The sequence below is a fragment of the Manis javanica genome, chromosome 15 (assembly GCF_040802235.1).
Source record: "Manis javanica isolate MJ-LG chromosome 15, MJ_LKY, whole genome shotgun sequence".
Taxonomy (NCBI): domain Eukaryota; kingdom Metazoa; phylum Chordata; class Mammalia; order Pholidota; family Manidae; genus Manis; species Manis javanica.
In genome coordinates this window covers 28,549,673-28,577,006 of record NC_133170.1, presented here as the reverse complement: position 1 = coordinate 28,577,006, position 27,334 = coordinate 28,549,673, and the positions used below count along the sequence as shown (strand labels likewise).

The 27,334-nt window shown below is 50.3% G+C and overlaps 1 protein-coding gene and 1 long non-coding RNA gene across 8 annotated transcripts in view; one reads left to right on the top strand and one right to left on the bottom strand.

The window, feature by feature from the left end:
• Window positions 1–27,334, bottom strand: part of CRACR2A (calcium release activated channel regulator 2A) — a 133,289-nt gene that overhangs the window by 48,307 nt on the left and 57,648 nt on the right. For all 7 annotated transcript variants that reach the window (XR_012125524.1, XR_001854665.3, XM_073222714.1 and 4 more), the window contains 4 exons: window positions 24,721–24,968; window positions 16,808–16,919; window positions 15,554–15,737; window positions 12,188–12,334 (listed from right to left, as the gene is read on the bottom strand). Coding sequence is in view for 5 of the 7 variants with exons in the window: in XM_073222714.1 (XP_073078815.1) it covers window positions 12,188–12,334; window positions 15,554–15,737; window positions 16,808–16,919; window positions 24,721–24,936 (659 nt within the window). In the remaining 2 variants the exon portion in view is untranslated. The remainder of the gene's footprint in view (window positions 1–12,187; window positions 12,335–15,553; window positions 15,738–16,807; window positions 16,920–24,720; window positions 24,969–27,334) is intronic.
• LOC140846436 (uncharacterized) lies at window positions 11,551–24,681 on the top strand. The gene is made up of 3 exons (XR_012125525.1): window positions 11,551–11,699; window positions 19,063–19,138; window positions 22,886–24,681. It is a non-coding gene; the product is annotated as an uncharacterized lncRNA (long non-coding RNA).

Genomic DNA, 27,334 nt, shown 5'->3' with positions numbered 1-27,334 from the left:
CCCACGGGGGCAAGTCTCGGAGCTTGGGCACCGGAAGCCTGTCTGAAGCTGTGGGTACTGGGGGAGCTGCCTGGTCAGGTCACCAAAGCTGCAGAATCAGCTCCATGAGGCCCAGGAGGCCCCTCTCCTTCTCCCATCTCGTGGCCATCCTCCTGGATGGTCCACATGCACCTTGGCGAAGCTTCTCTGGCTCCTCCCTCCTTTACTCGGCCTGATGTCCACAGCAAGCCCCCGGGCTCCGCTAGACAGCCCCCCTCCTGCCTGCTGACCCCATGCTTGCAGACAGCACAAAGTCACATTGTGTGGGCTTCTTTCCTGCTTGGCTTCGTGATCCATCTCCTTCCCACCTTGGATGCTCTCTGGCTACGTGAGCGCTGTCTGAACGGCATCACCAGAGGGCTCTCCTGAAATGGTGTGCTTATGTCTGCGTGATCTCAAAAGATCCCGGAAGCTTCCATGATGACGCCACCCCCACACCTCACACCCCACACATGGTCGCTGGGGTAGTCTGCAACCCACATGCTCTATATCTGTCCCAGTGCCCACGTGACATGGGCCCAGGGCCACAGGCAGCCAGGACGAGAAGGGTGAGGCTGGAGAGAGGCTGGCAGTGATAATGAGATGGCCTGTTCTCCACTCTCGGATTCCCTCCCTCCCCTGGTGAGGCCCATGGGACAGGAAGTGAGTACCTGGTACTCTGCTCTTACACAGAGACCAAGACAAATATGGCCATAGGGCAAGGCTAGGGGCTCATGCTGGGGTTGCTGCTCTTTCTCTCCAAGCAGTAGACTCTCCTGTGGATGCTCCCCAACTTCAGACGGGAAGAATCAGGTGTCAGTGTTTGAACTGAGGCTGGACGCTCTCCCACCCAAGCATTAGCATCCCCCAAGGAACTGCATGTTGTACCCGTCCTCTGACCTGCAGTGACAGGCCCACATATACACACTGCGAGTGCTGGCCCTTGCCGTTCTAAACTCACACAGTGGCAAGCCCGCTCTTCCCTATTAGAGGAAACTTTAAGAGTTGAGGAAATAGCCCCAGTGTCAGTTCTAAGAGGTACTGGGGAAATTTCTGAACGAAACATTAAGGATGGGAATGCATTCATTCCCCCGAGCCTTCCGTCCTTTTAACCCCAAATTCCCTGTGTCCCTCCATCCCCTGGGGACTCACATCCAGAGCCAGGCCTTCCCTACCACCACAGGCTGTACCACCGCCCACTCACCGCCCGGCCTCACTTGCTACCGGTCGGGGAATGTGTACACAAGCACAGATCGAGCAAGGACCAAGCAGCCGTTCTGGTGGGCATGCTGGCACTTCTATAGAAACCACTGGACCCATCCAGACAACGGGAGTGGAGAGAGCCTTTGTGGCCCAGGCCATTTGTACAGGGCACCAGCCTCCGAGTCCCCTCCCTTGGCTGTACCCCAAAGCCAGAGACCTGACTTAGAGCGGGTATGGCAATAGCCCCCGGAAATGCTGAGCAAAAGGTCACAGGTCTCTGAGACTCCCACGAGCGGAGCCCTGGGTTATGGTGCTCAGCGTCCTGGGTGTGGCCAATGTCTTTTTGGCTCAGAGTGAGAAACCTCTTCTTGGCAAATGACAGATGTTTTGGATTGTTGCTTTTGTTCTCAGCTAACCCATAACAATTAGAAGAAAATCTTAGAGAAAAATAAGGAGAAAAGACACCTGCTGTTGAATAGGGACTCCTTGGGGACAGAAATGAATATAGCTTGAAGGAACTTCCAGGAAAAAAATGGTCTTCTCTTGCCCCTGGAATTACCTTCTCTGTTTAAAGAAATTCAGATGCTAGATGGTAAATAGTATCAAGGAAGACTTTACACAGTGATTCCAACCACATACAAATACTGGAGAACTAATAAAGGGAGATGAGAGAAACTTAAAAATTGATTTGCTCTGGTAAAGCAATACTAATTATACTCATTCATATAAGCTGTTTACCATTTATGCCTAATAACTATGCAGGGCATAAATTCTACACTATCATTAAATGCATTATATTAACTTTCCTCTGAGTTTTGTTTGATTAAATTAATAAACTCTATGTTTTCCATGCTCTCTTGTCAGTTTCCTGGTCACAGAGTAAGTGATTTTGCAAACTGCTAAAAACAAGTGGAGTGGCAGCAGATGTAGCCTTTGAATGGTACTGACTTGTAAGCCTCACCCACAAAGGCAGGGGCCACTGCAAAGAAGCCCTGAGAATCCAGGTGGGCATCAGTGATGTTGGGCCCAGCCAAACGTATACATGGCATCAGACCTTTAGAAATGCTTTTGAATAAAGCTGGCCTCCAGGAAGACTGCCCAGGCTGAAATAACTTCAGAGCACAAGTCCCAGAGGGACTGACTGGCTCATGACCTCCTGGGTCAGACACAGGAGCCCCAGGAAGGGGGAACATGAAGGTGTTACTCACACCATTTGCATCATTAAACTAGCTCAGGGGTCAGAAAACTTGGGTTCTGATCTCAGAACCAACTCACAGGCTCAGTGCCTTTGGGCAGGCACTCTGACCTCCTCACCACCTAGAAGAGTACCAGCCCCAGTTCCTTCCAGCAATGCCACAATGAACAAACATGACAGCACGTGTGAAAAGCATTTAGAACTGCAAAGATCCCCCCAAAAATGTAAGGGACTATTTATGACTGTAATTATTATCATGGGCTGTGGAGGGCAGGGGCCAGGGCTCTCCACGGGAAGGAGAGTCTTAGTGTCAAGGATAAAGGGCGGCTGGGTTTGGAAAGGGTCAGAGGCCATCAGGAAGATGAAGAACAGAAGGCTTAGTCAATAAAAACTCCTGTCAGCCCAGTCCGTGAGAGATGCAGGCTGGGTGTGCACAGGAGCTGCAGAGCCAAATGCCTGCGTCTAGCTCCACAGTGACTGTGACAGCAATAATGGCTAGACCATCTGAAAGGTCTGTGCATACGGCATGTGGCAAGCACTGTATTCTGCCATTAAAGGGAAGAGGCAACTGATCATGTCTGCTTGTATCTTTGCTGCCATGGTTTCAAAAACCACTCAGGTTGCCTGATGCACAAAAACACAGGATTTCCCCAACTGTTCCAACCCTCACTGACCTCTGAACCCTTAGGGCAGTAAATGTGTTTACTTGAACATTTAATTTTAAAGCCCTGAACAACCATTCAGTTGAGCTTATGCTGTCTCATCTGGGTTATGAGCACTCACACATTTATGTTACCCACAGGGCCTGTGCTCAAAACGTTAATGCTGAAAACCTGTAAGAAATCAATATAACACTTTGGAAACCTACCTCAGAAGCCCATGGGAGGACCATATGGGGGGAATAGCAGATTCCAGGGGAATTGGAAAATTCAGAGTTGGAAGATTTGTCTCATCCAACGACCTATTTTTCCAGTGTTGAAATCTTTGCCACAACATCCCCAGCAAGTATTTACCTAAACTAGGTTAGAACACCTCTGGCGAGAGGGATCTTGCTGGATCTCTGAGCAGCTCTTTCATTTTTGGAACATTCTGGCCCACAGAAATATGTCTTTCTATGACCTTATCCTTCCTGTGCATAAAAGCCCTTCATATATTTGAAAACAGTATTAGGATTTCAGGAAGTTGCCTTGGGTTCAGGCCATGCCTCTCCCCTTCGTCCAGCCATGTCTCATGTGGATTTTTTCACTAAGTCCCCTCATCACTTCCTCTACTCTTCCCTGAATGGGCTTGCATTTAACTTTTTCAAGCCATGGAGCCCTAAACTGAGTGCCCAGTGTATGAGGTCTGATCAGCTTAGGTTAGAGTTGGACAAGGGCCTCTCTTGCTCCGGACACCGTGTATCTATTCGTGCAGCCTAAGATCACATTAACTTTTCTTGGCAGCCACATCCTACTTGATGAGAGCTGAACCCCTCTGTCAAGTAAAACATCCAAATCTTACATCTGTGCGATTGTTTTTCTTTTAAAGATGGTGCTACTGAAGCATATCTCTTCCACCGTGTGCTCATCATTGGCTTTTTGGACATAGAGCAAAATCTAAAATGTAATTCTGTTAGATTTCATGTTTTTTAGATTCAGTCCATCTTTCCAGCCTGTCATTACCTTAATGGATCCCATCTGGTCATGTAAGGCAGCCAATGCCTTTCTAAGCTTTTTTGATATTTTAAATTTTCAATCATAATGTAAGCTAAATAATCCATAATGCTGGTTTTGATTATTTAATTCACCTGAAAGTTATTCAGAGGACTGTTTCTTTAAAGAAAATATATAAACTATAGGTTTCTGGTTGATTGTGTGACAGTAAGAGAATATATTGGTAAGATATTTACTTTTTGGAATCTATTAACCTTGCCTTTATAATCAAAATCACTATTATTTTTTGCATAACTCCATTGAGAAGAATGTGTATCCTATTATAGGGCACACAACTCTACATTCATCTCTTAAATTGAGCTTGCTGCTTGATGGCTTCAAATATTTTACACAGTTAATGTACTTTTTTGCCTAATGGGTTAAATCTCCGAAAGTCTTGTTTTTATCAAATTTTCTTTTGTTTTTCTAAAAGTTTCTTTTCTGCCTTATGTGTCTTGCTTCTATGTTGTTTGGTGTATAAAGGTTTTTATCTGTTGTATTTTCTTTACAGACGGAACTTTTTTTATTAGCACAAAATATGTCTCCCTATCACCCTTAATTCATGCCTTAGAGAAGGACAGCAATCTGCAATCAAGTTCTCTGAGCTAATAATTAATAATATGTGAGCAAAAATACATATCTTCTATTAACCATTCTCAAAACACTCTCCCCAACTCAGGGCAGTGTTCATTTAATCATCCCATTCTCTGCTATCTGTGCCTAGTCATTTTGAGCTACAGGTGGAGAAGATGGAAAAGAGGTAGATGAGAGAGAAGGGAGGGAAAGAGACATGAGTTCTCAGTGACACAGAGGGATGAAGGTGTGGAGGAGCCAGCCAGAGTTGGCAATAGTCATGATTACTAATATTTTTACCTTCTCTTCCCTGCTCTTTACGATGGCTGGATAGCTCCTTCGGTACATTCTAGGACAGTCTAGGTGATAAAACTTGCGAACAGGTCTGGTTGGCTCAGATTTCATTAGACTCAGAGTTAAAAGACCTAGTTTTAGCTTTGGACAAGTCATATTACTTCAGTGAACCTGAAGTTTTCTATATCTGGATCATCAGATGGAAATGTTTACTTTAGAAAGCAGTTATGAGGATTAAATAAGACAATGCATGTGGAAGTGCCTAGTCCAATAGGTAGCAGATAGAATGCTAAGAAATTCTAATTAGATGAGTTCTTGAACTCTCCAGAGGCCAGGGGACCTATTTCGGGAGTTTTTCCTTTGTAATTTCATCAGATTTCAGTTATGAGGCCTGTAAAAATGGAAAGGGAATCATGCAGCAGCTTGGTGTATGTGGTATGAAGACGTGTGTGGGAATGGGGAAGTATTAGGGGAAAAGATGACATGGGGAAGGGCACAACCTGGATGGCCCAGCAGGGAAGACTAAGTGTGAAAAGAGAAATCTGTAACATCAGCACAACGCTATTACTCAAAGCCTTCATAAAGGACTACTCTGGGTAAAACAGTTAGATTATGGAATGGTCTCTGCACACCAGGAATTTAGCGCCTAGAATGCCACGTCCAATGCTAGTGGTGCATAGAGGAGAGGAGCCGCAGAAGCCACCTCCATGGAGTAGATGCTGTCCCACAGGGCCTCCCCAGGTGGCTGTGATTCTGTGACTGCAGAGCCCTGCCTGGAGGGAAGCGCAGAAAGCTCCCTGGTCTGGTGGTGGGAGGACAGTAGAGCCCTCAGGGAACAGTTAAGAAAGGCTGATCCAGAAAAGGGAGATTTTCCACAGGGAGGCAAGGAGCAACTGCTCTCTCCTGAAGATGCGTTAAGAGCCATGATGGATCAGAAACACCGAGTCCTGCTGACAGCCAGGATGCAAAGCCCAGGTCCAGCTTAGAGGACAGGATGTCAGCCAGGGTGTTGAATGAGCAGATGCCCCACCCAAGGAAGGACCGTAAGTATGAGTGTGCGCGCGTGCATACGCACATCTACACACGCCAGGTATTGGGGTATTAGAGATCTAAGACTGACTGTATGGGAAGGACGTAGCAGGTAGGGTAATAGTGATTCTCAAGTAAATACATGGCTTAGGTTCTGAGAAGCCTCTCCAGATAATTTGCAGGGAAGTGGAAGGTGAGATGTAGTTAGCAATAACTTACCCTGCCAGCCTCCCACAGGGACTGTGAAAATTAATTAACCTCACAAAGAGCTTTGCACACCAAGAATTAAGGTACCACACTGGAGGAAAGCATACTTAGCACCACTGGGGTTCCTCCTAAAGACACACAGCCGAGGCCTTCCTGCTATAGACATTGCTGGGTCAAAGTATTTCCCTCCTTTTCCCTCTCTCCATTTTGCCTTCACTTAAAACAAAATTTGTTCAGATTGCAGTCATTTCAGACAGTCATCTGGTCCACCTTGGATGTTCTAGGCAAGGATGTGCTGAAATCATTCCAGAAAAAAAGCAACATTTTCCTTCCCTAGATGAAGGTGTAGTCTTTGGCCTTGGCCAGAACAAATGGTATTTCTCTGCAACTTGAATACATTTCAGGAGCTTGAACTCAAGGCAGAGCTTCAGAAATGGCCACTGTCCTTGGGGCACAATCATTCTGGTCTTGGCATTTTCCGTATGGGGGGGGCCGTGGTCTGATCAGCGTGTCCCCTGGTTTGCAGAGTCTGATGAAAGAGAGATGTGAAGAGAGGAAGGACCCCTTTCTCCATCACAGCCTGTGAGATCATCTATTCCCACCTTCCTGGTGGTTCATGTGAAGAAAATGAGGCGAATGACCAGCCTGTGGTCACCAGGCTCCAGGGTCCCAGTAGGGAGATGCCAGGTCTCAACTCCCAGTCCCATATTCCAGGCACTACACCACACTGTCCTCTCAAGCATCCTAAGTTTTCAAACTGACAACTCCACATGCTTATGTCCATGATTGCTGACCATCAGATCCCCTCTGGAGTCTGTCAGTGGTGGAGTGAGCATGAACTGCAGTACAGAAGGGGGGTGACTGACTGAGCTGCAGAGCTGGAGAGGAACAAGGTCCTAGGAGGAGCCTGGAGCCCTCGCCCGGGTCCCCCACCCCGCACTGGTCAGAGGAGGACCCTGGCCTGGGAAAGTCTCAAGGAGTCTGCTATTTGCAGAGAAGAAAATGGAGGCAAGTTCAGCCAGCCTCAGCCAGCTTTGGGATTGGAGTGAGAAGGTCTGTGAGGGATTCGGACTCACTGCTGCCCTCTGCCACCTTCTTCAGGCAGCTGCAGTCTCTGGGAAGAGAAAAAAGGCTTTCTATAAAAATCTGCTTTGGGTTTTCTGGTTCTCCTGAAATCAGTCTCTCTAATTGCCTCCCTATCCCTTCTCTGTCTGTCTGTCTGTCTCACACACACACATGCACGCACGCATTCCTGGAGTACGGCTGAAGGGAAGGAAAGCTAAGTTTATAGAATGTTCTGCAAAGGTTGTGAAATCGTCAATTGGATTTTCAAGATGGATGGTTTCTCCCTAATTAGATTCCGCAGCCTTATATAAACTAACTTTGCAGCTTTATCCCTTCCGATAAAACAAGCCATCTTTTGTTAGCCAGGTTTACAAATCTTGCCTGTGGGGTCACAGAGCACAGAGTCCTCACCTTTCAATGTGCTCTGAGGGCAACGTGAACGTGCGTCTGCCTCAGATAATAATAGGCCAACAAACCCATGTGCCTGCTCAGGCCGCTGCCTCACCATCCAGAGCTCTCACTGAGAGCTTCTTACTTTTTTTCCAAATGGCAGACCGAAAGGGCACGCTGGAGCACCTTTTGCAACATTTGGGACATTCTGGAAAGACAGGCTAGCGTGGCATTTCTCAGCGTGGCCTGATGCATCAGAACCACCTGAGATACATGCCAAGATGTATGTTCCTGGGCCCCCTCCCCAAGACATGCTGATTTAACCTTGGGGAGGGACTAGGAACCTACCTTTTAATCAAGATTCTCTGGTAATTCTGAAGCAAGCTAACATTGGAGAACCACACGGCTCAGGTCCTTCAGAGGCGGAACATGAAGTCCACTGGCCATATGTACAATCCTTTATTTGCAGCCCTACCTGGAGGCAAGCCCAAGGAAATGATGACACTGTTCCCCAAAGATTCTCACGCCCCTGAAGTGCCACATCTCAGAATACCCATTCTCAGGCTGTGTCAGGGTTCCAGGCATCATAGTTAGGGCTGCCTGTCAGGCTGTAAGACACACCCCTTCCTGGTCTGGACACATCCCAGAGCCCAGGGAGATCACTGCAGACAGAAAGGTCCTGGGCAGGGGCTAGGCAGGGGCTGGGCAAGGGCCCCCACACTCCCCAAAATGTCTGAAGCCTGACTCAGTTGGACAAGGAAAGACTGCAGATGAGGAACCGGTTCCCGCGTGGGCACGGGGAGCGTTGCTAAAGCTTGTCAAGGCCGAGGGTGGTCCACCCACGAAGTGCAGCAGGCAGGTGGGGTGGGGTTCCCAGGCTGCTGCGCTGCATGCACAGCATTGTCTGGGGCCTACCTTTAATCTAGAAAGCAATTTTTCTTCCAAGCTCAAAGGAATCCCCAAACTCACCTAATTCATCCTCACTCCGTGCCCTGGGGTTAGATCCTGGTAAGGAACCAGATCAACTTGTCCAGCAGAGTCCATCTCTGGTCAAAGTCAGAATCCCTCAGGATATTTTATAAATGCAGACTTTGATTCCCCACCCCTGACCAAGTGAACTGGGTTCTCCTGGGGTGGGGCCTTGGCCTCTCCTAGTGATTCTGTGAAAGCTCTGAATGTATGGCTGCCTGCAGACAGCACTGTTCCCTGGAGAGCTCCAGGGTTTCTGTTTGTTCATTTTTTTCTAGGAAAGGGTATTGGGAATGATGCCTTCCATGTCAAAGGAATTTGTAATTCTGACGGCCAGAAGTTCTTCCTAAATCTAAACTGTATCCCTCATGCTACAATGTAAAGTTCTCTGAGCCTCTGCACAGCTCTGCTGTGATTGATACAGTCCCCACTTCCTCAGACAGCAGCTGAGGCATGGAAGGGCATACCTCACTCTGCAAGTCCAGCCGTGGAACTGGGCATCAGCCTGACGTTCCTGCATCTGGCTTCATCCCCCACTTTGCCCTGTGGGATTGTGGCTACTTCCCAGTGGACACGCAACAGAGTCAAACATTGTACCTAGGATTCCAATTCAAGCCTGAGATTCCCCCAGCCTCCCACCCAAAGGACAAGGGAGTGGGAAATTGAATGCTCCCGGACTTGCCTCCTTCTCCTATCCCAACACGCAGTTAGAGAACATAAAACCCGTGGCAGTGAGGTAAGGAGGGCCCTGGGGTTATTTCTGACCGTGGCGCAGAGGCTGGGTCTCCTGACATCAACCATCAAGACCTTTCCTGAGCACCCAGCCCACTGCATCCTTCCAGACCCTGGAGGCAGGCCTGTTTCACTCACTGCAGCAAAATCATCACCCTGAGGGACATGGCCCAGCCTTGGGGAGTGGCGACAGGACTCCCCTCGAGGTCAGCCCCCTTTTCTCTGGGCTCTGGGGCAGAAGAAAGGAAGTGTGCGGTCTGGAAAAAGACGGGGAAGCAGGGGACAGACACTGCTGCCTGTGTGAATGCTGTCGGGGGTTTTGACAGTGCGGGGATGTTCTGCTCAGCTTCGGGGCAAAAAGTGTATGGGAATAACTCTGCTTGCCAATGGGACCTTAAGCTCCTCAAAGATGGGGACTCTGTGTTCTGTTTGCTTCACTCAGAGCCTGGCTCAGAGAAAGTGCTCATTACATGCAAGCCACCAATACCACGTGGCTTGGGGCCCCTGGTGCCCAGCCCTGCGCTGGATGCACAGCAGAAATGACCCGAGCTGTCACAGCCATGTCTGGGGCAGGCTCTCGCTTTCCAGGCGGCGTTGAAGTGCTAGGCTGTGCTCTGCACTGAAGAGCCAGCTTGTGTGGAGGCAGAGGCCCGCTGACAGCTCCCAGGAGTCCCGACTCCAGCCTGGATGGGGCATCCCCCAGCCCTTTTCTCTTCCCTCACAAATGCCTGGATTCGCCCTACCACATACCATCTTGACTTTCAAACTCATCCTCTAGTTGTCCCAGACTCACTTAACCTCACCCGGGGTTATTTGTGAAGAATCCCATTTAAATTTCTATACCCTATGGGGGTTTCCAGTTTTTTATTTGACTTCTGAGCTATAAGGACCTTTATTGATAATCTGGTTCAGTCATAACTCAGAAGCTGGATGTGACCAACCCTTTTCTTTCTTTAACAAAAGAGAATAAAAGGAGGTATAGTGGAAGATAGCAGAATGTGTCACGTGGGAAAAGAATGAGCACAGTTTCCTGAGACTTTTGTTTCAGTTACACCCACGTAAGTGTATGGGAGTCGCAAAGTCAAATGCGTTTCTTCCTGTGAGTCACAACCACAGAAAGTTTGAAAAACACCAGTCCCACTCACTCATGTTGCCAACACGGGAACTGCAGCACAGAGAGGTGAGGCATGCTGTGTGACCTCAGGGCACATGACCCGAGGTCACGCAGCTGGTGAGGGGCAACACCAGGCAAGCACACAGGCTTCCCTGTCTCCTATCTCAGGGCCCTGCTCACTGCAGCCTATAGTTCTTTGTTCTGAACCCCTGAATACCCAATTCCACCAGTGCTCCCCAGCTAGGAGGGGCCCTCATCACCTGAGCCCAAGGCAGGTGTTGCTGGCAGGGAGGTGACAGGATGGGCACAGAAGGCTGGAACCTCTGGTGGAGCTAGTTTTGCACATGCAGCCAAGAAAGACCTTGACTTTAATCTCAAGAACTTTCTAAGCAATGATTAAATTGGGGCAAAAGAGGCCACTTTATGATGGATGACTAAGAGGCTTTGCAGCAGGTCAGGAGCACTGGTCTCTCCCTGCAGGGGTGGAGGCTGCAGCTAAAATTCCAGGCCATGAGCTGGGCCATTGCCTGCCCGTTCAGGCTGCACTTATGCTCACCTTCCTTAGAGAAAAAGAGTACCCTCCTCTCTGGGAGGTGCCACCTGACTTCTTCTGTGGCTCCTCAGGGTGTCCAATGTTGGAGTCAGAGGAAAATGGGGGTACAGTGAGGGTCAGAAACTAATCCAGCCTCCTTGTTTTATAGGTGGGGAATCCAAGGCTCAGAGAGGCCGAGGGACTTGAGCAAGGTCACAGAGCTAGCTGGCTGGAGGGCCGCACAGGACTCGAATGAAGGGCTCCTTACTCCCAACCCCCTGCTTTTCAGATCTACCCACGAATCACCTGGACATCTTGTTGAAATGCAGATTCATTAGGGCTTGGGCAAAGTCTGAGATTCTGCCCCAGACCTTCAGATCTGTCTAAAGGCTGTAGAGACATATATACCCATTCCTTCCTCACCTGAGCCCTGGGAGCTCCTCCCCAAAATGCTAGGGACCCAGCCCTGTGTTTTGGCTGCACCTCAGAATTAGGAACCATCATTAGTGACACCACAAGTGTGAGCTCACTGCTTTTGTATGCACTTGACGGCTGTGGACAAGCACAGAGCACATGGTGCTCTCATTCCCACTCTAGTCCCGTCCCTCAACAGCCTCATCAGGATGGGTGTTCAACTTGCCACGTGCCTGGAGAGGCTCTGGGGGCCGAGAGGGCAGCGGAAGAGAGGTGAGAGCACAGTGGGAGGGACCATCGAGGGGGGGCAAATGCAGTGGGCTAAGGGCCACCAGGAGCTGGGGGCAGGTCCTGTAGTCGGGCCTCACTGCCTGGAGGCAGGTAAGGTGGTTTTCCAGCTAGGCTCCGCTGCCAGGCTATGTCCCTGAACCTGGCCGTGCCACTCACAAGCTGTGTGTTCTGGGGCATGTTAGTTAACCTTTCAGTATCTCCATGTCTTCAGCTGCAATGTGTGGATAATAGGAAAGAATCAAGATAAGCTAATGTATACAAAATATTTAAAACAGTGCCTCACATGTGGTGAGGGCCTGGTACAGGCGAGCAAGTGCTTAACAACACACATTTTATGAGAGCCACAGGCCAGGCTCCTCAGACAGACAGCGACAGGGAGGCGGCACAGAATACAGGAACAAGAGAGAGAGCACGCCTCGGGTTTGTCTTTCACACACGTGCACAGAGGGTAGCCGAAGCTGGGTACCCACTTTTTCAGGGCGCACTCCAGCTCCGTCTTCTCATCCTGGGCTTCCTGGAGCTGGGAGAAGATTCTGGTCAGGAAGTCCTCAAAGCTGGACAGTAAATGAGGTTCATCCTTCTTGAGCTGCAGCCAGAGCTGTTTAACATCGCTTTCACTGCAATAGGAAAGGGGCATTAACGTGGACTGTGGAAACGGGTCCCCCGATGCGACGCTGACAGCCAGCACACCAGCAGCAGCAGCAGGAGGACAGTGGCTAGCATTTATTGAGCGCTGGCTGTATGCTAGGTGCTTTGTGCATGTTGGCTTGTTTACTCCTCACAGGAACCCATAAGGCAGGTACGGCTACCAACACCCCCAGAGGAGGAGCAGGTGACGGGAGGTGATGTGTGCTGTCTCAGGTTGCTCAGAGGGTAAAAGGTGGAGTCAGGAGTCCAACTTGGGGTGGGCTGGCTCCTTGTTGGCCCCCTTAACCCTGCGCTTGCCCGCTGCCACTCTCCTGTCTACCTGATGGGCTGCTGGCCCTGGGTGTGCACCGCCACGTGCTGGGAGCATCTCAGAAGGCCAGAGAGGAGGATGGATCCCTGCACGTATGAGGACAGACACTGTGGAGCTGAAGGAGAGAGTTTGTCGCAGCAGGAAGGACGGTTCTCACAGCTGAGAGGTAAAGACGTGCCATCTGATGGATGGCAGAAAGCAACTGTCCCTGCAGAGAAAGAAGGAGGATGCGCAGCACCCCACTGGGGCCTGGGGCACTGGGAATGACTGACAGGCAAGAGGATGGGAAGGAGCAGGTCTGAAAGATGCTTGTGCACACATGGAAAGACAAACAGAAAGTTGGGAGGGACAGAGGCAGGCAGACAGACAAAGGCACAGAGTGATGTGCTTGAACCCCTCCCGTGCCCTGCCTTCCCTGCAAACAGGCACACTGGGCATGTGAGTGGCACACAGCAAGAGAGGCGCACAGGGCCTGCTGAGAGATGATCCTGTCCCTCAGTGGGTCCCCTTATCTGATCCTCCAGCCAATCTCCCTTCTACCCTCCCGCCCCCTGCTCCATCCCGTCCAGGTGTGCATCTAGACCCTGCCAATATTTACTCTCTGTTGAAAACCTGGCACGGAGATGACGTGAAGGGACCTGGGAAGGGGAGGTGAGGGGTCATCCTGTTTCCAGAATGAGCTCCAAGCTCCACACACAGAATGTGCCGAGGCTGCTCACTTCACTGTACTGTTGATAAACTGGTGAGGCGCAAAGGCCCTAGAGATACAGGGGCTCAGGGAGATACCACAGGGACCCCCATCACAGTGGCAGGTCGCTCCCTCCAGGACGTAGGCATGGATCAAGTGCCACCTTGTAGCCTCGGCCCCTTGCTTCCCCTGGAGCATGGCAGAGCGGCCAGCCGGGCTGGAGCCTGCAGGGAGTGGCAGGCCCGCCTGACCCACTTTAAAGCTCTCTGGACTGTTCAGTCACGGTCACATCGCCTCACCCAGCCTCCTGGGAAAGGGACACGTCTTTCCACCCTTGATGGAAAACAAGTTGCCACATCTGAGTCGGGGAGGGCACATGTCCCATTTACCAGACCTGGGCCACATGGAGCCGCCTCCTTGAGAAAGGACATGAAGGTTCAGGTCAGCAGGGCTCCCGGGATGCCTCCCAGTCCGTCTGTCTCCCTGCTTCCCGAACGGCACAAACCACAGTGGGGAGGGGCATCTTCAAAGATGCCTGAAGTCCTCACACCTCCTGCTTCCCCATCTGGGGTCCCGCAGTCTTGGCCCTTCCCCTCGTGCTGCCACATAAGCCCACTTCCTTCTTTAACTTCAGTGAGGATAGAAATTGCTGGTCACCATCTTCTGCATATCAGTTTTTGCGGCCACTCCAGAAACCTTCTCCAGAGCATCTCCTCTCCTAGCTCACGTTGCTCAGCTCTGTGCAGGCCTTGGACGTCAGGCCTCAGAGGAACATCTGGTGAACTCTGATTCGAGAGCCCTGCCGGGAAGCGATGGGTGAACAAAGAAGCACCTCTCGTTCTGGTGCCCAGGCCCGCCCATGGCCCTCTCCTTCCCCTCCTCCAGGAGGAGGCGCCTCAGGGTCACCGGCAGTGCTCACCGTGCTCTGGCCTCTTGTCTTGGAGAAACAGGCAGATGTCTAACAAGCTTCCACCCACCTGTACCCTGGTGTCCCAGCCTGCCCCACCACGCTCTGCAGATTGGCATGTCCCGCCCCTCCTGACCCTGCAGCCAGAGCTCCTGCTGCTCCTTCCCATCTAGGCCACCTCCCAGGCTCTCCTAGGTCACTGCCTGTCCCCTTCCTGCTTGGCACAGGCTTTGGCCAGCCTTCCTCAACTCTGACGCAGTCATGCCATGCACATCAGATGCTTTGCTAAGAAATGCACTGGGCTGCAGACACTTGCTCCAGCCTGCACACAATATGCAGGCCCTTCTCTCCTGCTTGCTTTCATCATTTTCACCAGTCCCTTCTCCTCCCAAACTCAGGGGACACCAGCTCCAATCATTAGGTCCTTTCTGCCCCTCCTGACTCACTCAAGACCTAGGTACCCAAAATGAAAAAGCAAAATGCAGTGAAGAGGAGGAGGAGGAGGAGGAGGAGGAGGGATTCCGTGTTACTCAGGCCCCTGTCGGCTTTCCACTTGCTACGGCATCCCTTTTATTTTAACTTATTTTATGTATTTATTTATTTTATTATTTTATTTTATATTTCACGTCACTTCATTTTCAATGTCAGGGCTTGGATATATATGTCTATTCTGAAGAAATTTTTGCCCCCAGAAGGGGCCAGTAGAATGTTGTATTTGAAGTTCCAGCCATCCAAACCCTTCTGCTGAGCTAGTGATTCCCTAAGTGGTGGGCTGGTGAAAACTGGTTAATTTCTTGCCCCGGCTTCCTGGCAGGGTTGGCCTGGCTCAGGGACACAGTGGGTAAATGCCCCACAGAGGGGCCTCTGACAGGAGCCCACTGGGCTGGGATGCACAGCGGCCCAGAGACCCAGGGTTGGCTCCGACAGGGCTGGGAAAGCTGGTGAGCTGATGGTGATGGGAAGCCTTAGGCAAATCTCCCTGAGAGGCCCTTGAGGCCTGGCACTGCCCCCTGATGTGGGACACTCTCTGCTGGGCCAAGGGACAATTGCAGTAGGAAGTGAGGAGAGTGGGAGACAGGGGAACAAAAAATGTAAAAAGCAGGCAGATCCCCTAGACCATAACACAGAGGCAGGCCAGTGCCAAGGCCGAGGCAAATCTCTTAGATGGCAGCACAAGGCCAGCGCCTGGTTGAGTCCTTAGCAAAAAAAGTTATGGTTGAAGGGGGCAGAGGAAGAGGTTGCTCCGGGCTGGGACCCTTACCCCGGTCACTGTCCCCACTTACTCCTCTAACATCTTTTGGGCTCCAAGTTTGTCCATCAGCATTTGGAACTGGGCTTCCTCATCTTCATCCATGCCACTCAGATCCTCTTCCCCTCGGGACTGATACACCTTCTCTTCCTGGAGCTGGGCCACCTCTTCTCCTGTATCTTCCTGCTTTGGTTTACTCTGGCCGAAGAAGAAGTGACCTGGGGGACGCAGGCACAAGCACCTGAATGAGGCAATACTTACCCAGGAAGACCCTGGCTTTCTCAGTTGCCAGGAATCATCTGAGGTTCATGTGAGAGAAGAAAAGGGAAACATCCTATGGCCAGATTCTTGGACACCACGTTCCAAGTTTTACGTCTGTCCTTCCTCCACGGGATCGTGCCAGAGATGCTGGTACCCAGGAAAGGCAGAATGCATGCCAGGTACTAAGGCCTGCTGTGGTTCTCAGTCCTTAAAAGTCTGGCTTGGTACCCTTCTCTTCAGTGATTTCTTCTCTGCTTACAACCCAGCAGCCTGACTGCCTATGCGCCACACTATTATCCAGGCATCCTTACCATGGGCCTCACAGCACTTCACATTTACAAGCTACTTGACAGCTTCGTGTGCTCTTCCTCCACTCTCATCCTGCCTAGTCTCACACAATCTGTCATATCCTACATGCCAGTTATAAGCTCCTGGGGGTCAGGAAAGGCATCAGGTTCTTCTAGGCAAAGTACACAGCACATTGTATGAGGCAGATGCACAGTAAAAACATGCCTGCTGATTTCTCTGACAGTACCTACTCTGATCAATCTGATCTGATGGTGTATCTGGTTGCTGTATCTGGTTTGTGGATCTCAGTTCTCCTCCCTCCTGGTTACTTTGGGAAGGACTGGGCCTGTTCCTCCTAGAAATTCTCCTGACAGCTGGTAGGAACATTAGGAAGAGTCTGGGAGCCTCAGCCAGACTCGGGTTGGAATGAGTCATCTCTGCTGTACACTAGGATCAAGGCCGAAAAGAGGCTGGAAATCTCATCTCAGCTCCTGGTCTTATGTCAAGCCTCCTGCCAGAACGTCCTGCATCCCCCGTGCCATTCTCCAGTGGGAGGGGCCCAGCAGCAACGGTACCTGGGCCAGGAGAGAGGGTGGTGTGAGCGGCCGAGGCCTGGATGCTTCAGCAGGCAGGAAGGCTCATGCTCTATGGACCCTCAGTTCAGGTAGCATAGGAAAGGGTCCATCTTCAGAGCTTCAGGTAGACCCATGCCCAGGGCCCCGGCATCCTCAGAACTTACTAAATCCAGTGGTGAACTCCTCTGGGGTCAGAAAGCCATTGCCATCAGCATCCAGGGCATCGAACACATCCTCCAGCTCCTCCAGGCTGAGGGGCAACTCCTTATGGAGTCTCTGAAAGCAATCCAGACCACACTGGTTAACACTCCAACAGCCCAGAGGGCTGCTGGGTGACTACAGAGCTTGCTGCTGGCCCCGTCCCACCAATGTCACGTTAGCATCCTCCTCCTCCTCTGAATATTATAACACTGACCATTCACTGGGTTGCCTACCAATGTGCTAGGCAATTTGCTAGGTGATTTTTTTATATAAGTATATATGCTTTACATATTTATTTATCAATATATTTATATATCTGCATTGAATTATCAAAATGGTTCTTTGAGGTAGGCATTACTAGCCCCATTTTATAAATGAAGGGTGAGGTTAAATCACCTGTCCCAAGGTTGCCTAGCCAATGAATGACCTTGCCAGGAACCAAGTCCAGTCTGACTCCAAGGCCGACTCTTCACAACAGTAAAGGGTCAACAGTATAAGCGACTGAATCCGTAGTAGGATAGCACCTGCCTGCCGAGGGGCTGCCGGGGTAAATGAGGTAACCTGTAAAGAGCAGGGCTCAGTGCCCGGCCCAGGGGAAGCATTCAGCAAGAAGTAGCAGGCAGGCAGGGTGGGGGACCTGTGACTCCCAGGGCCACTGGGTGAGTGAGCAGAGCCCCCTGTCCTGTCGCGCTGCTCCCCTGTTGAGATGCCTGTGAGGCCTGCCCTGAGGGAGGCTGCATGTCCCAGGGCCCAGCTCTGCATGTGTAAGTTTCTGTGGCGCATTTTGGTCCTGCAGCATTTAGGGGTGGCTGCTGTGCCCTCCCGGTCCCTGCTCCCTGCTGGTTCTCAACTAGTTCCTGAAGAGATGTTAACTGCCACTGCCTTAAGGTGTCAACTCCCAAGAGTATTTGTGTTTCTAGGGGAACTGAACAAGGTCATAAACAAATACTGGGCCTGAGTCCAGGCTGATTTGCACCCACAAGGATGGGGGGACAGAAACCAATGAGATGAGGAGCAGAGAGGCTGAGGGACAGACTGGCTGGCCTGTCTGATGTGGCGACCCCAAGCCAGGGCTGATTTGCAGAGCTGAAGCAAGTGTGTGTGCTCTTACACCCTGACAATCTCAGTCTCCAAATGAGGGTTCCCCCAAGGGAGTTCGTTATAGCCCAGCTGACCCCCCTTCCTGCCAGTTACCCGAGGGACAGCTGCACAAAATTGCCGGTGTAGATGTGACTGACAGCTGAAGACAATGAGCACAGGGCTGTAGGAAGAAAGGTATATTCCCACCTGAACAATAAGAGCTGGCAGGTTTGAAAGCCCACAACGTAACTTACAGGAACACTTGGCTTGATGCTATGGTAATCTTCTAGCTGGTAAGATACAAAGTTTAATTTGGCAGGTATGTGCATTAAGGGAGACTGTGCTGCATTACAGAGTGGGAAGATAGGATGATATGGAAGCCACTTAGAAGAACTGAATTAAATATGAATGAATTATTTGAAAAAGGAAGGGGAGTGAGAATGTGTGCATTTGCTTAGCCTACAGCAGAATGTCTGGCTTATCAACAGCCCATAAATCAGCTGTTTCAAAAGCCACAGTCAGAGAACGTGGGGTGGGGAGGGACTCAGTTTTGCAAGCAGGAGGTTTATTAGCTCTATTTGAAACCAAGGGCTACACACTGGAGGTGGGTGGAAAAACACCCAGATTCCAGCTGTTTCCTTGGGGCAATCCTTCCTCCCTCCCAACCCTCAGCCTAGGACTGCAGGGTCTGATCTAAAATGTGATAGCACATGCCATGCTGGAGCTACCCATGGGCTGGCAGGACCCGGCAGAGGCTGGTGGGACCCTCACATTGCCTTTCACCCAAACCAGCCCCCACACGGGCAGCACATACCCTATGAGCGTGGGTCAGAAAAGCTATGTCGTGCCCACCACAGCGACCATTCTGAGTCTACCAGCACTTCATCCAATCCCAGGCAGCCTTGTCTACATCGCAGGCTGATTTTCTCTTTCCGTCGTCAGTGAAGATGGGGAAAGAATATTATATCCTGCAAGTAATTCCTGCTCTTCACATCCTGGCAAATTAGTCCTCAAGCTTCTCTGGCCTTCTCTGCAGTCCGCACCACGCCAGATTCTTTAATCTCGTGTTATTGACCCCACTCAAAAAATCCTTTAGTCTTAATGACCATAATTATCTCTTATTTATCTTTCTTCTCAGGGCCTGCAGAGCCACATAGAGCCAACTTATTCTGGTTTTGTGCACCTGGAGCTGTCTACATTTTTAACCTTGTGAGGTATGCAAGGTGGAAAGGGACACCATTATTCATTCCATTGTGCAGAAAGCCTGCAAGGCTCTGAGGTTTGCCTCAAATTGCAGCATATACTGGGGCTGGGATTAAAGAACCAGTTCCCATTCAGGGCTTCAGCTAGTCAGAGGGTTCTCTGATGCATTCTTTCTAGAGTTCCCTGGCCGGCACTGCCATTCCACACCAAACACCAAAAGTCTCTCTTGCCAGTAGCACCAAGTGATCCTGAGATCCTGGATCACTTGTACGTCCTGGTTCACTTCCTTTCCATCTAGAAGAGCAGGCAGAGGATCCAAGAGAAATGGGGGAACATCAGCTGCCCCGCTCACACTGCCCATGGCCCATGTAGCTCTCTGGAACCCTGTGGCTCCTTTAAACCCTGGACTCCGTCCACCGCCTTCAAGTCAACTTCAATTCCTGCTTTACTCTGGACTTTCTGCAGTTCCCCAGGTCGGGCCAGGTTGTGTGGGTCCCCAGAACACATTTCCCCCTCCCGTTAGCCTCATTCCAGTTGTATTTTATATACTGATGGATGCAATTCATTGATGAATGTCTACTCCCTTGGTGGACTAGAAGCTCTAGGACAAGAACCCCACTAATCTTTATATACTTTTGTGTCCCAGAATCTAGCTCAATCCTAACCAACACAGAGTATTTAGATACTTGTTGAATGAATGAATGAATGAACGAATGAGTGGCTAAGAATGGTGGCAGGGGATCCTGAACTCCTATTAGGGGGCGCTGGTCTAGACCTCCCACATTACCCATCCTGAACAACATTACCACTGACTCTTGGTAAGGTCTTAGAAATTGGATATTTTCCAGGACCTGGGGCTGGAAGCTGTCTTTCAGCAGCAGTGCTAAGGACTCAGGCTCCCAGAGCCTCAGAAAAGTGCTGTCTTCTGCATGCTCCAGCCAGACCCCTCCACCTTCCTGGTCACCAGCCTGGTACCATGCCTCTCGGAGCTTAAAGTGAGTGGTTGCACAGCTTCAAACATGCCCAGGGGAAACTCTCATTAGAAAAGTTCTATCTTTATGGCCAGGATTAAGATCTCCCTCCTTTTGGAGCTTCCACAGCATCCTGTTCAGACCTCTATTCCAGCACCATCCCTCTCTTCCCTGTGGTATGGTGCAGACGCACCAAATAGCTTCAGGATGAGAAGGCGAGGTCTGGGAGGGGTCCTGCTTTATTCTGCTGCTTGCCTTGATGGGCTTGGTTTGGGCTGACTATTTGGCACAGACAAGGGCTCCTCCACCTCTGCATTGCTGACATCCTGGTATGCTTGAGATGTTCAGCAACATCCCTGGGCAATACCCAGTAGACACCAGTAGCACTTCCTTCTCCAAGTGTTTCCATCAAAAATGTCTCCAGGCATTACTACATGTCCTCTAAGAAGCAAAACCACTCCCACTCATATAGACTGCAGGCAGGCAGGAGTAGCATGAGCTGGATGTGTGGGGAAGGTGCCCCCATCAGCAGAAATGCCCTTTCTTCATCTCTGAGGCAGTTCCAATGATGTACTTAAAATCACAGTGTGATGATACAGCCACTAAGGAAATCCATATTGTGTTTCCTCAAGAAATTAATAATAGAACTACCATATGATCCATCAATTGTACTTCTAGGTGTATATCCAAAAGAACTGAAAGTAGGGACTTAAAGAACAATTATACATCCCTGTTCATAGCAGCGTTATTCACATCCAAGTGTCCACTCATGGATGACAAGATAAACAAAATGTGGTACATGGTTACAATGGAATATTATTCAGGCTTAAAAAGAAGGAATTCTGATTCATGCTATTACATGGGTGAATCTTGAAAACTAAGGTCATGCTAAGTGACATAAACTGAGCACAAAAGGACAAATGCTGTCTGGGTCCAGTTATACATGTTCCCTAGTGCAGTCCTACCCAGAGAGACAGAAAGTACAGTGGTTGCCAGGGCATGCAGGGAGGGGCATGGGGAGTTAGCATTAAATGGGGACAGAGTTTCTATTTTGCAAGATGAAAAGAGGTCTGGGGATGGATGGGGGTGATGGCTGCACAGAAGTGCGAATGCAATCAGCACCCCTGAGCTGTACACAGGAATGGTTAAGAGGCTAAGTTTTATGTTATGTGCATTTTATCACAATTTCTAAAACTCACAGTGTGGAGGACACCAGGGACAGAGAAGACATGGGGTACACCCCCCCTCAACCCTTTACAAGGGCATTTATGGAGGGACCTCCAGTCCTAGTATCAGGCTGAGGGCGCTACATGAATACACTCACCTAATTCCCTTCTGATGCCAAGAGGCAGAAGGATGGCCTGGAGGAGCAAAGACCCTCACACAAACTCAGCCAGCCAGTAAATTGCAGATTCAGGATTAAAACTCAGGCCAATTTACTGCAAAAATCTTTTTTTAAAATTTTTAATTAAGGTATGATTGATGAAGTTTTCACAAGAAAAACAATGTGGTTACCACATTTACCCATGTTATCAAGTCCCCACCCAGACCCCACTGCAGTCACTGTCCATCAATGCAGCAAGTTGCCAGAGATCCACTATGTCCCTTCTCTGTGCTACACTGTCTCCCTGTGATCCCCCCACACCACGTGTACTAAACATAATACCCCTCAGTCCCCTTCTCCCTCCCTCCCCACCCGCCCTCCCAACCCCTCCCCTTTGGTAACCACTAGTTCCTTCTTGGAGTCTCTGAGTCTGCTGCTATTTGTTCCTTCAGTTTTACTGCAAAAATCTTTAAAAGTCTTCTCATTAACGTAAATTAGGAATTGGCTCTCTTTTTCTGTAAAGGGCCGGACAGGACATATTTTAGGCTTTGCAGGCCAGTTGGTTGTTGTCATGGCAACTCAACCCTGGATGTGGAGTGAAAGCTGCCACGGACTGTATGGACAAGCATGAGTGAGCATGGCTGTGTTCCAACGAACCTTCACACACAGGTAGCGCCAGATTGGATCGGCTTGAAATACCTGGCTGATTCCTAACAGTCTGGTGAGTCAAGAAATTCTAGGAAGTGTTAGGAGGTGGGCACTTGGCATTGGTAGGTAATCATTTTACTGCTCTAAACACTTAGGGAAACAGGGTTTCCCGGGCTCTAGAATTCCTCCGACTGTGAAGTCCATCCCCCCTCTGCAGATGGACTTTCGTCAGCTGGGAGCAAGAAGAATGGAAGCACTGGCACTTGGGGAGAGCTTACCTCTCCGGGTCCCTTTTCAGAAGGACAGCAAGCTTTGCTCCAGGCCTGCTGCTTCACGCGCCTCCTCCAGCCCACCGGTTCCCCTCCTATGTGGCCTGTGGCCTCTTCCTCGGGAGCCATTCTTGCTTTAAAGGGCCTTTCCTAGTGCCAAATTTGTGTGTGCACGCATACTCTGAGCTCTCCTCCTCCCAGTGCCCGTGAAGCTATGTGGGATGGTCAGAAAGGCACAGAGGCTGGGTCCAAGGAGCTGACCACCATGCACAAGGGGGTGACCACCTGGCAAAGCAGCTATGTGGGGAGGACAAGCAACAGGCAAAGCCTAGACTCTACCGGGAAGGCCAAGGGCACATGGGCTCTCCACAGAGAGCCCAGGATTGACTAGAGAAGGTCAGAGTTCACATATCTCCTTCAGGCCCATCTTCCCCCAACCTGCCAGTGAAAGTGATAGAGATGGTGCTTAAGTGACAGGCTTTGTTCTCTCTCAATAGCACTTCTTTAGCCTAGAGAGCTGAAATGCAAATGCTTCCTTGTCCACAGGCACCCAGAAACTTCAGAGAACAAAGTCACTGGCAGAAAGAGAGGCCACGGATGCACAAGAGTCGGCTACGAAGGCTGTCTCCCCACCTTTCCTCCTGCCTGGGCCAGGAAGTCTGAGGAGGAATGGGGCCGAGATGGTATCTCTGGGACCCCATGCTTCTGATCCCATTCCAAGTCAAATGCCAGGGATTTCTTTAATGATGTACATTTAAATCCACCATGGCTTTCCTCCAGTCAAGTGGGCTTCCGTGGAGGTTAAGTGGGAGACAGAGGGGCGGTGTGCTGAGGTGCACCACACATGTGACCCAGAGTTGACCTTTAATAAATGTGAGTTCCCTTTGCTTTCTTTCTAGAGGGGATACTCAAAAGTTAGCATGCTGTTAAAACCACCACCACCAGCACCACCGCCGACCTGCAAGGGACAATGATCAAGTTCACAGACAGGAATTTGTCAAAGGTTTCCTCAAAACACGCTGTATCTGGCCATCCATGTGGGGCGAGGTCTGGGAATGAGTCTCAGCGACAGGAATTCATTGAAGGGGCAACCACTGAAAACGAGGGTGGTCTGGGCCCCCATGGGGGTGAAGCCGGCTCCTTTTCCAGTTCGTGTCCCTCAGTCTGGGCAACCTTGGGGTGGGTGGAAGCTCCAGGAAAAGCCTGAGGAAAACCCCACAGGACAGTGTGGCCAGGGAGAGAAGGGCCTGTTGCCCTTCATCCAGGTGACGAGGCTCATTTCTTAGCCTCCATGCCTCCCACCTCCCACCTGCAAGCAGAGGTGGTGCTGACACTAGTGGGGGATCTGAGCTTCATTGCCCAACTTCAGTGTAGTCTGAAAAACTAGATTAAAACCTGACCCTCACACAGCTCTCTCTAAGAGGATGGATGTGTGGCCATTTCATTTCCTCGATCAGACTGAAATCATGACCCAGCATAAGGTGGGTGAGACACCGAGAAGAGCCTCAGACACGCAGTGGACTGGCGCTGGAGCGGGCGTGGGCAAGTGCACCCCTGCCGTGAATCAGAGCCCTCGCCTGTTTTGGCACTGCTGGTGAGCAAAGAATGACTTTTACATTTTTTAAATGGTTGAAAAAAAAGTCAAAAGAAGAATGATATTTGGTGATGTGTGAAAATTATATAAAATTCAAATTTCAGTGTCCATAAATAAAATTTGATTGGAGCAGGGCCATGCTCATCTGTCCGCACACTGCCTGTGGCTGCTCATGACACAGGCATAGTGGGACCGCATGGCCCACAGAGCCTGAAATAATCTCTGACCCTTCACGGAGAACGTTTGCTGAGCCCTGCGCCAGGGAATGGTGTGTGCCGAGGCTGTGTGGCGTCTCTCCCTGGACATGCTTATGAGGGGGCCAAGGGAGGTCGGGTTTGGGGGTGAAGGGCAGGTCAGATCAGCCCAGCAAGGCCCCCCTACAGGCAGTGACGCCTGACACCGCCCCTGCTCCTGAGCCCAGGCAGCGTCTCCCAGGAATGACTCTGGAGCAGCTCAGGGCTCCGCAGAAAAGCAACGAGTTGGCACCTTGTCACTTTGCTTCAGAAGGTTCTTCACCGTGTCTTGCTCAAGTCTTTATGTTGCCGTCACCATTCTCCCCATGATCCTGGAGAGTCACTGAGCCAGAGGGGGAACAACCCCCACGTCTGACAGCAAGTGAAGGCCAGGGAAAGAATGAGCCGGGGTTCGGCTCCCATAGCGTCTGCGCTGACGGCATCTTTTCTGTTGAAGACGTCACCCCCAGCAGGGCAGGCCCTAACCCAAGACAGGGAGCTCATGCCATTGGTCATTCCAGATGGGTGGGTGGGCTGGGAACCCAGCCCCTTACCTGCATGTCCCTCCTGGCGATGAAGCCCTTGCCCTCTGCATCACAGGCCTGGAAAAATTCCTGTGCCTTCCTCAGCACAGCCAGCTCTGCAGGCGCCGGCTCCTGGGTCTCCTTACACTCCAGGTTGTCCAGGAGACTCAGGCGGGCCCCACTCCCCTTTGGCCTGGGGCTGGGTCTCTGGGGTCTAGAGACGGCTCTCCTGTCAGGGGTAGCCATCCAGGCGTGCCAGTTTCTTCCAGTTTCAGAACCTGAACATGGAAGAGAGAGAGAAGTGAGTGAGGTGGGGATGGAGGGGGGCTGAAAAGAAATGACGGAAGATGAAAGGGAAGAGGAGAACCAGTCACCAGAGTACCCTGGCATCTCTTAGCAACCACCTCGTAATCAGCAGACACTCAGGACAAGGGGAAATGTGCCACAGTCGCTAATAGATCAGCCATCCCATCAAACAGAGAAGAGAAGAAAACAGACATTTCCAGACTGAAAGGTCGTGAGCAGAGTGAAAAGGCCTGTAAACAGTTCTCCCAATTTAAACAAACAAGACAGATCCTGATAGACCAACTACCATTTACTGGGAGACAAGCACCATGACTTGGTTTCTGTTTCCTCATTTATTTCTCACATCCCTCTGAAATAAGTATCATCTCCATGTTATTGGTGCTCAGAGACATTAAGTTAATCAAGGCCACACAGCAAGTTACTGCAAAAACTGAGATTTAATTCCAAGCTCATCTAACGTGTACTTGACCTTAAGCCCACACTGTCCTGACTTCCCAGCTCTGCCAAGGGCAGAGGACTCCTCTCACTCAGATGCACTGTCTCCTGCATCCCTCACAATCAAATTCCTGGTGAGCTCTCAGCCCATCCTGCAGACCTCCGGGAGCCAGTGAGCACTGCAGTTCATGGATGAGAAAGGGTGTCGTGTCCTGAAGGAGCTTCCTCTGCTGCTGGACTTGCCAGGTCTGGTTTGGGGACACCCAAAGTTGTCTTCAGCCAATTCAGAACCACAGATTATACATCTAGATCAGATTCATAAGCCCCTCAGAGTGTTTTTTCAGCAGATGCAATGCAATGTAATGTCGTGAAGGACGGCATGCAGAAACCTGGCTTCTCATCTAGACACTGCTGCTACGTAAATGACAATGAGCAAGTTGGCACCTTCTGGGTCTCAATTTCTTCATCTGTACAATGAGAGGATTGGACCTATTTGTCCCTTCTAGCTCTGGCAATCTGTAAGTGAAATTTCAACATAATAAAATGTTATTCATGAAGAATTGTGTTAATGGATAAAAGGAAATATCAATATCCTTGGATTTTTCCATCTGAGACGTTTTAGAGGTAGGCTAGGACCAAATTTTAACTATATGCTAATGTTTGAATTTAAAAATATAGATACACTGTAATACATTTTATGGGGAGTGGCAGAAAGTAAATTCCTAAATCATATCTCCTGTGTCCACGGTCAGAACAAAAGTGGGCAATCACTGTATTACCTGGTGGGCTTCTGAGATTATCAGAGCCTGGGGTTAGGCTCAACCACGCCATGACTCCAGAGTAATCCATGGTTTTACTGCACAAGTTCCACCTACCAGATTTGTCATGAGCTTGAAGACCACCTCTGGCCCCAGAATGAACTCCATGAATAGAGCTTGGACAAGACAGAGCTGACTGCACCTTCTCACGCCATGTGGGCTGGACAGGAAACTCCCACCCGACCCCCAGGACCAGCCCCCACACCCAGGAACTGGTTCCTCTTCATTCCTACCTGGTGTGAACTGGCCGTCATCTCGGCATAGGCAGACTTAACATTTTATTCTGTCTTCCCCAGAGGGCATTGGACATAAGGTCCTGAGGGAGCAGGGCTGTGTCTGCGTGGTTGATGCACACTGCCCAGCACATCTGTGTGCAATGCTGAGCTGAGGAAGGGTTTTTGGATAATAGTGGTAAAATCTGAGCTTCTGTAAATATACAACATGAGCAGACAGCCTGCTGTCTTCCTGCTACCTGGCCAGGATTGTCTCAAGGCGGGGGTCATCCAGCAGCCTCTACCCCCTTCCCACCTGCTGTTCCCAGTAGACTGGACTACTACCATGTCATTCCTTGAGGGTTTTCTATTGCCAGGCCCCTAGCATATTTCATCCTATTGGGACCTGACATCCCTCTACAAGGTAAGTGTGATTAGGATTCGCATCATACAGATAAGGACACTGGGTTGGGGAGACGTTCAGTGACCTGGGTCCAAGTCCAGCACAGAGATGTCATGTAACTGCACTGCACTGCTTCCAGTCATGGGTCCCAGCTGTGGGCTTGTTCTGGAGGGTCTACTCACTCTCAACTGATAATAACCAAGTCACTTCCTAGAGGCATATTTATCCTTTTAACATTTATCTTTCATTCATCCATTCATTCTCATACTGATTACCGGGCAGCAGGCTCTGAGCTGCTAACACTGAGAAACACAAACATGAATAAGACACGGTCCCTGCTCTTAATAAATAAACCTCTGCTGGCAGGATCTCAATCATGGCAACTGGCAGTGATGGACAGTATTTTGGGTTGGGTCCCTCCTCCATATCCCTCCAACAGACTGCATAGCAATCAGCTACTGCTGACCAGC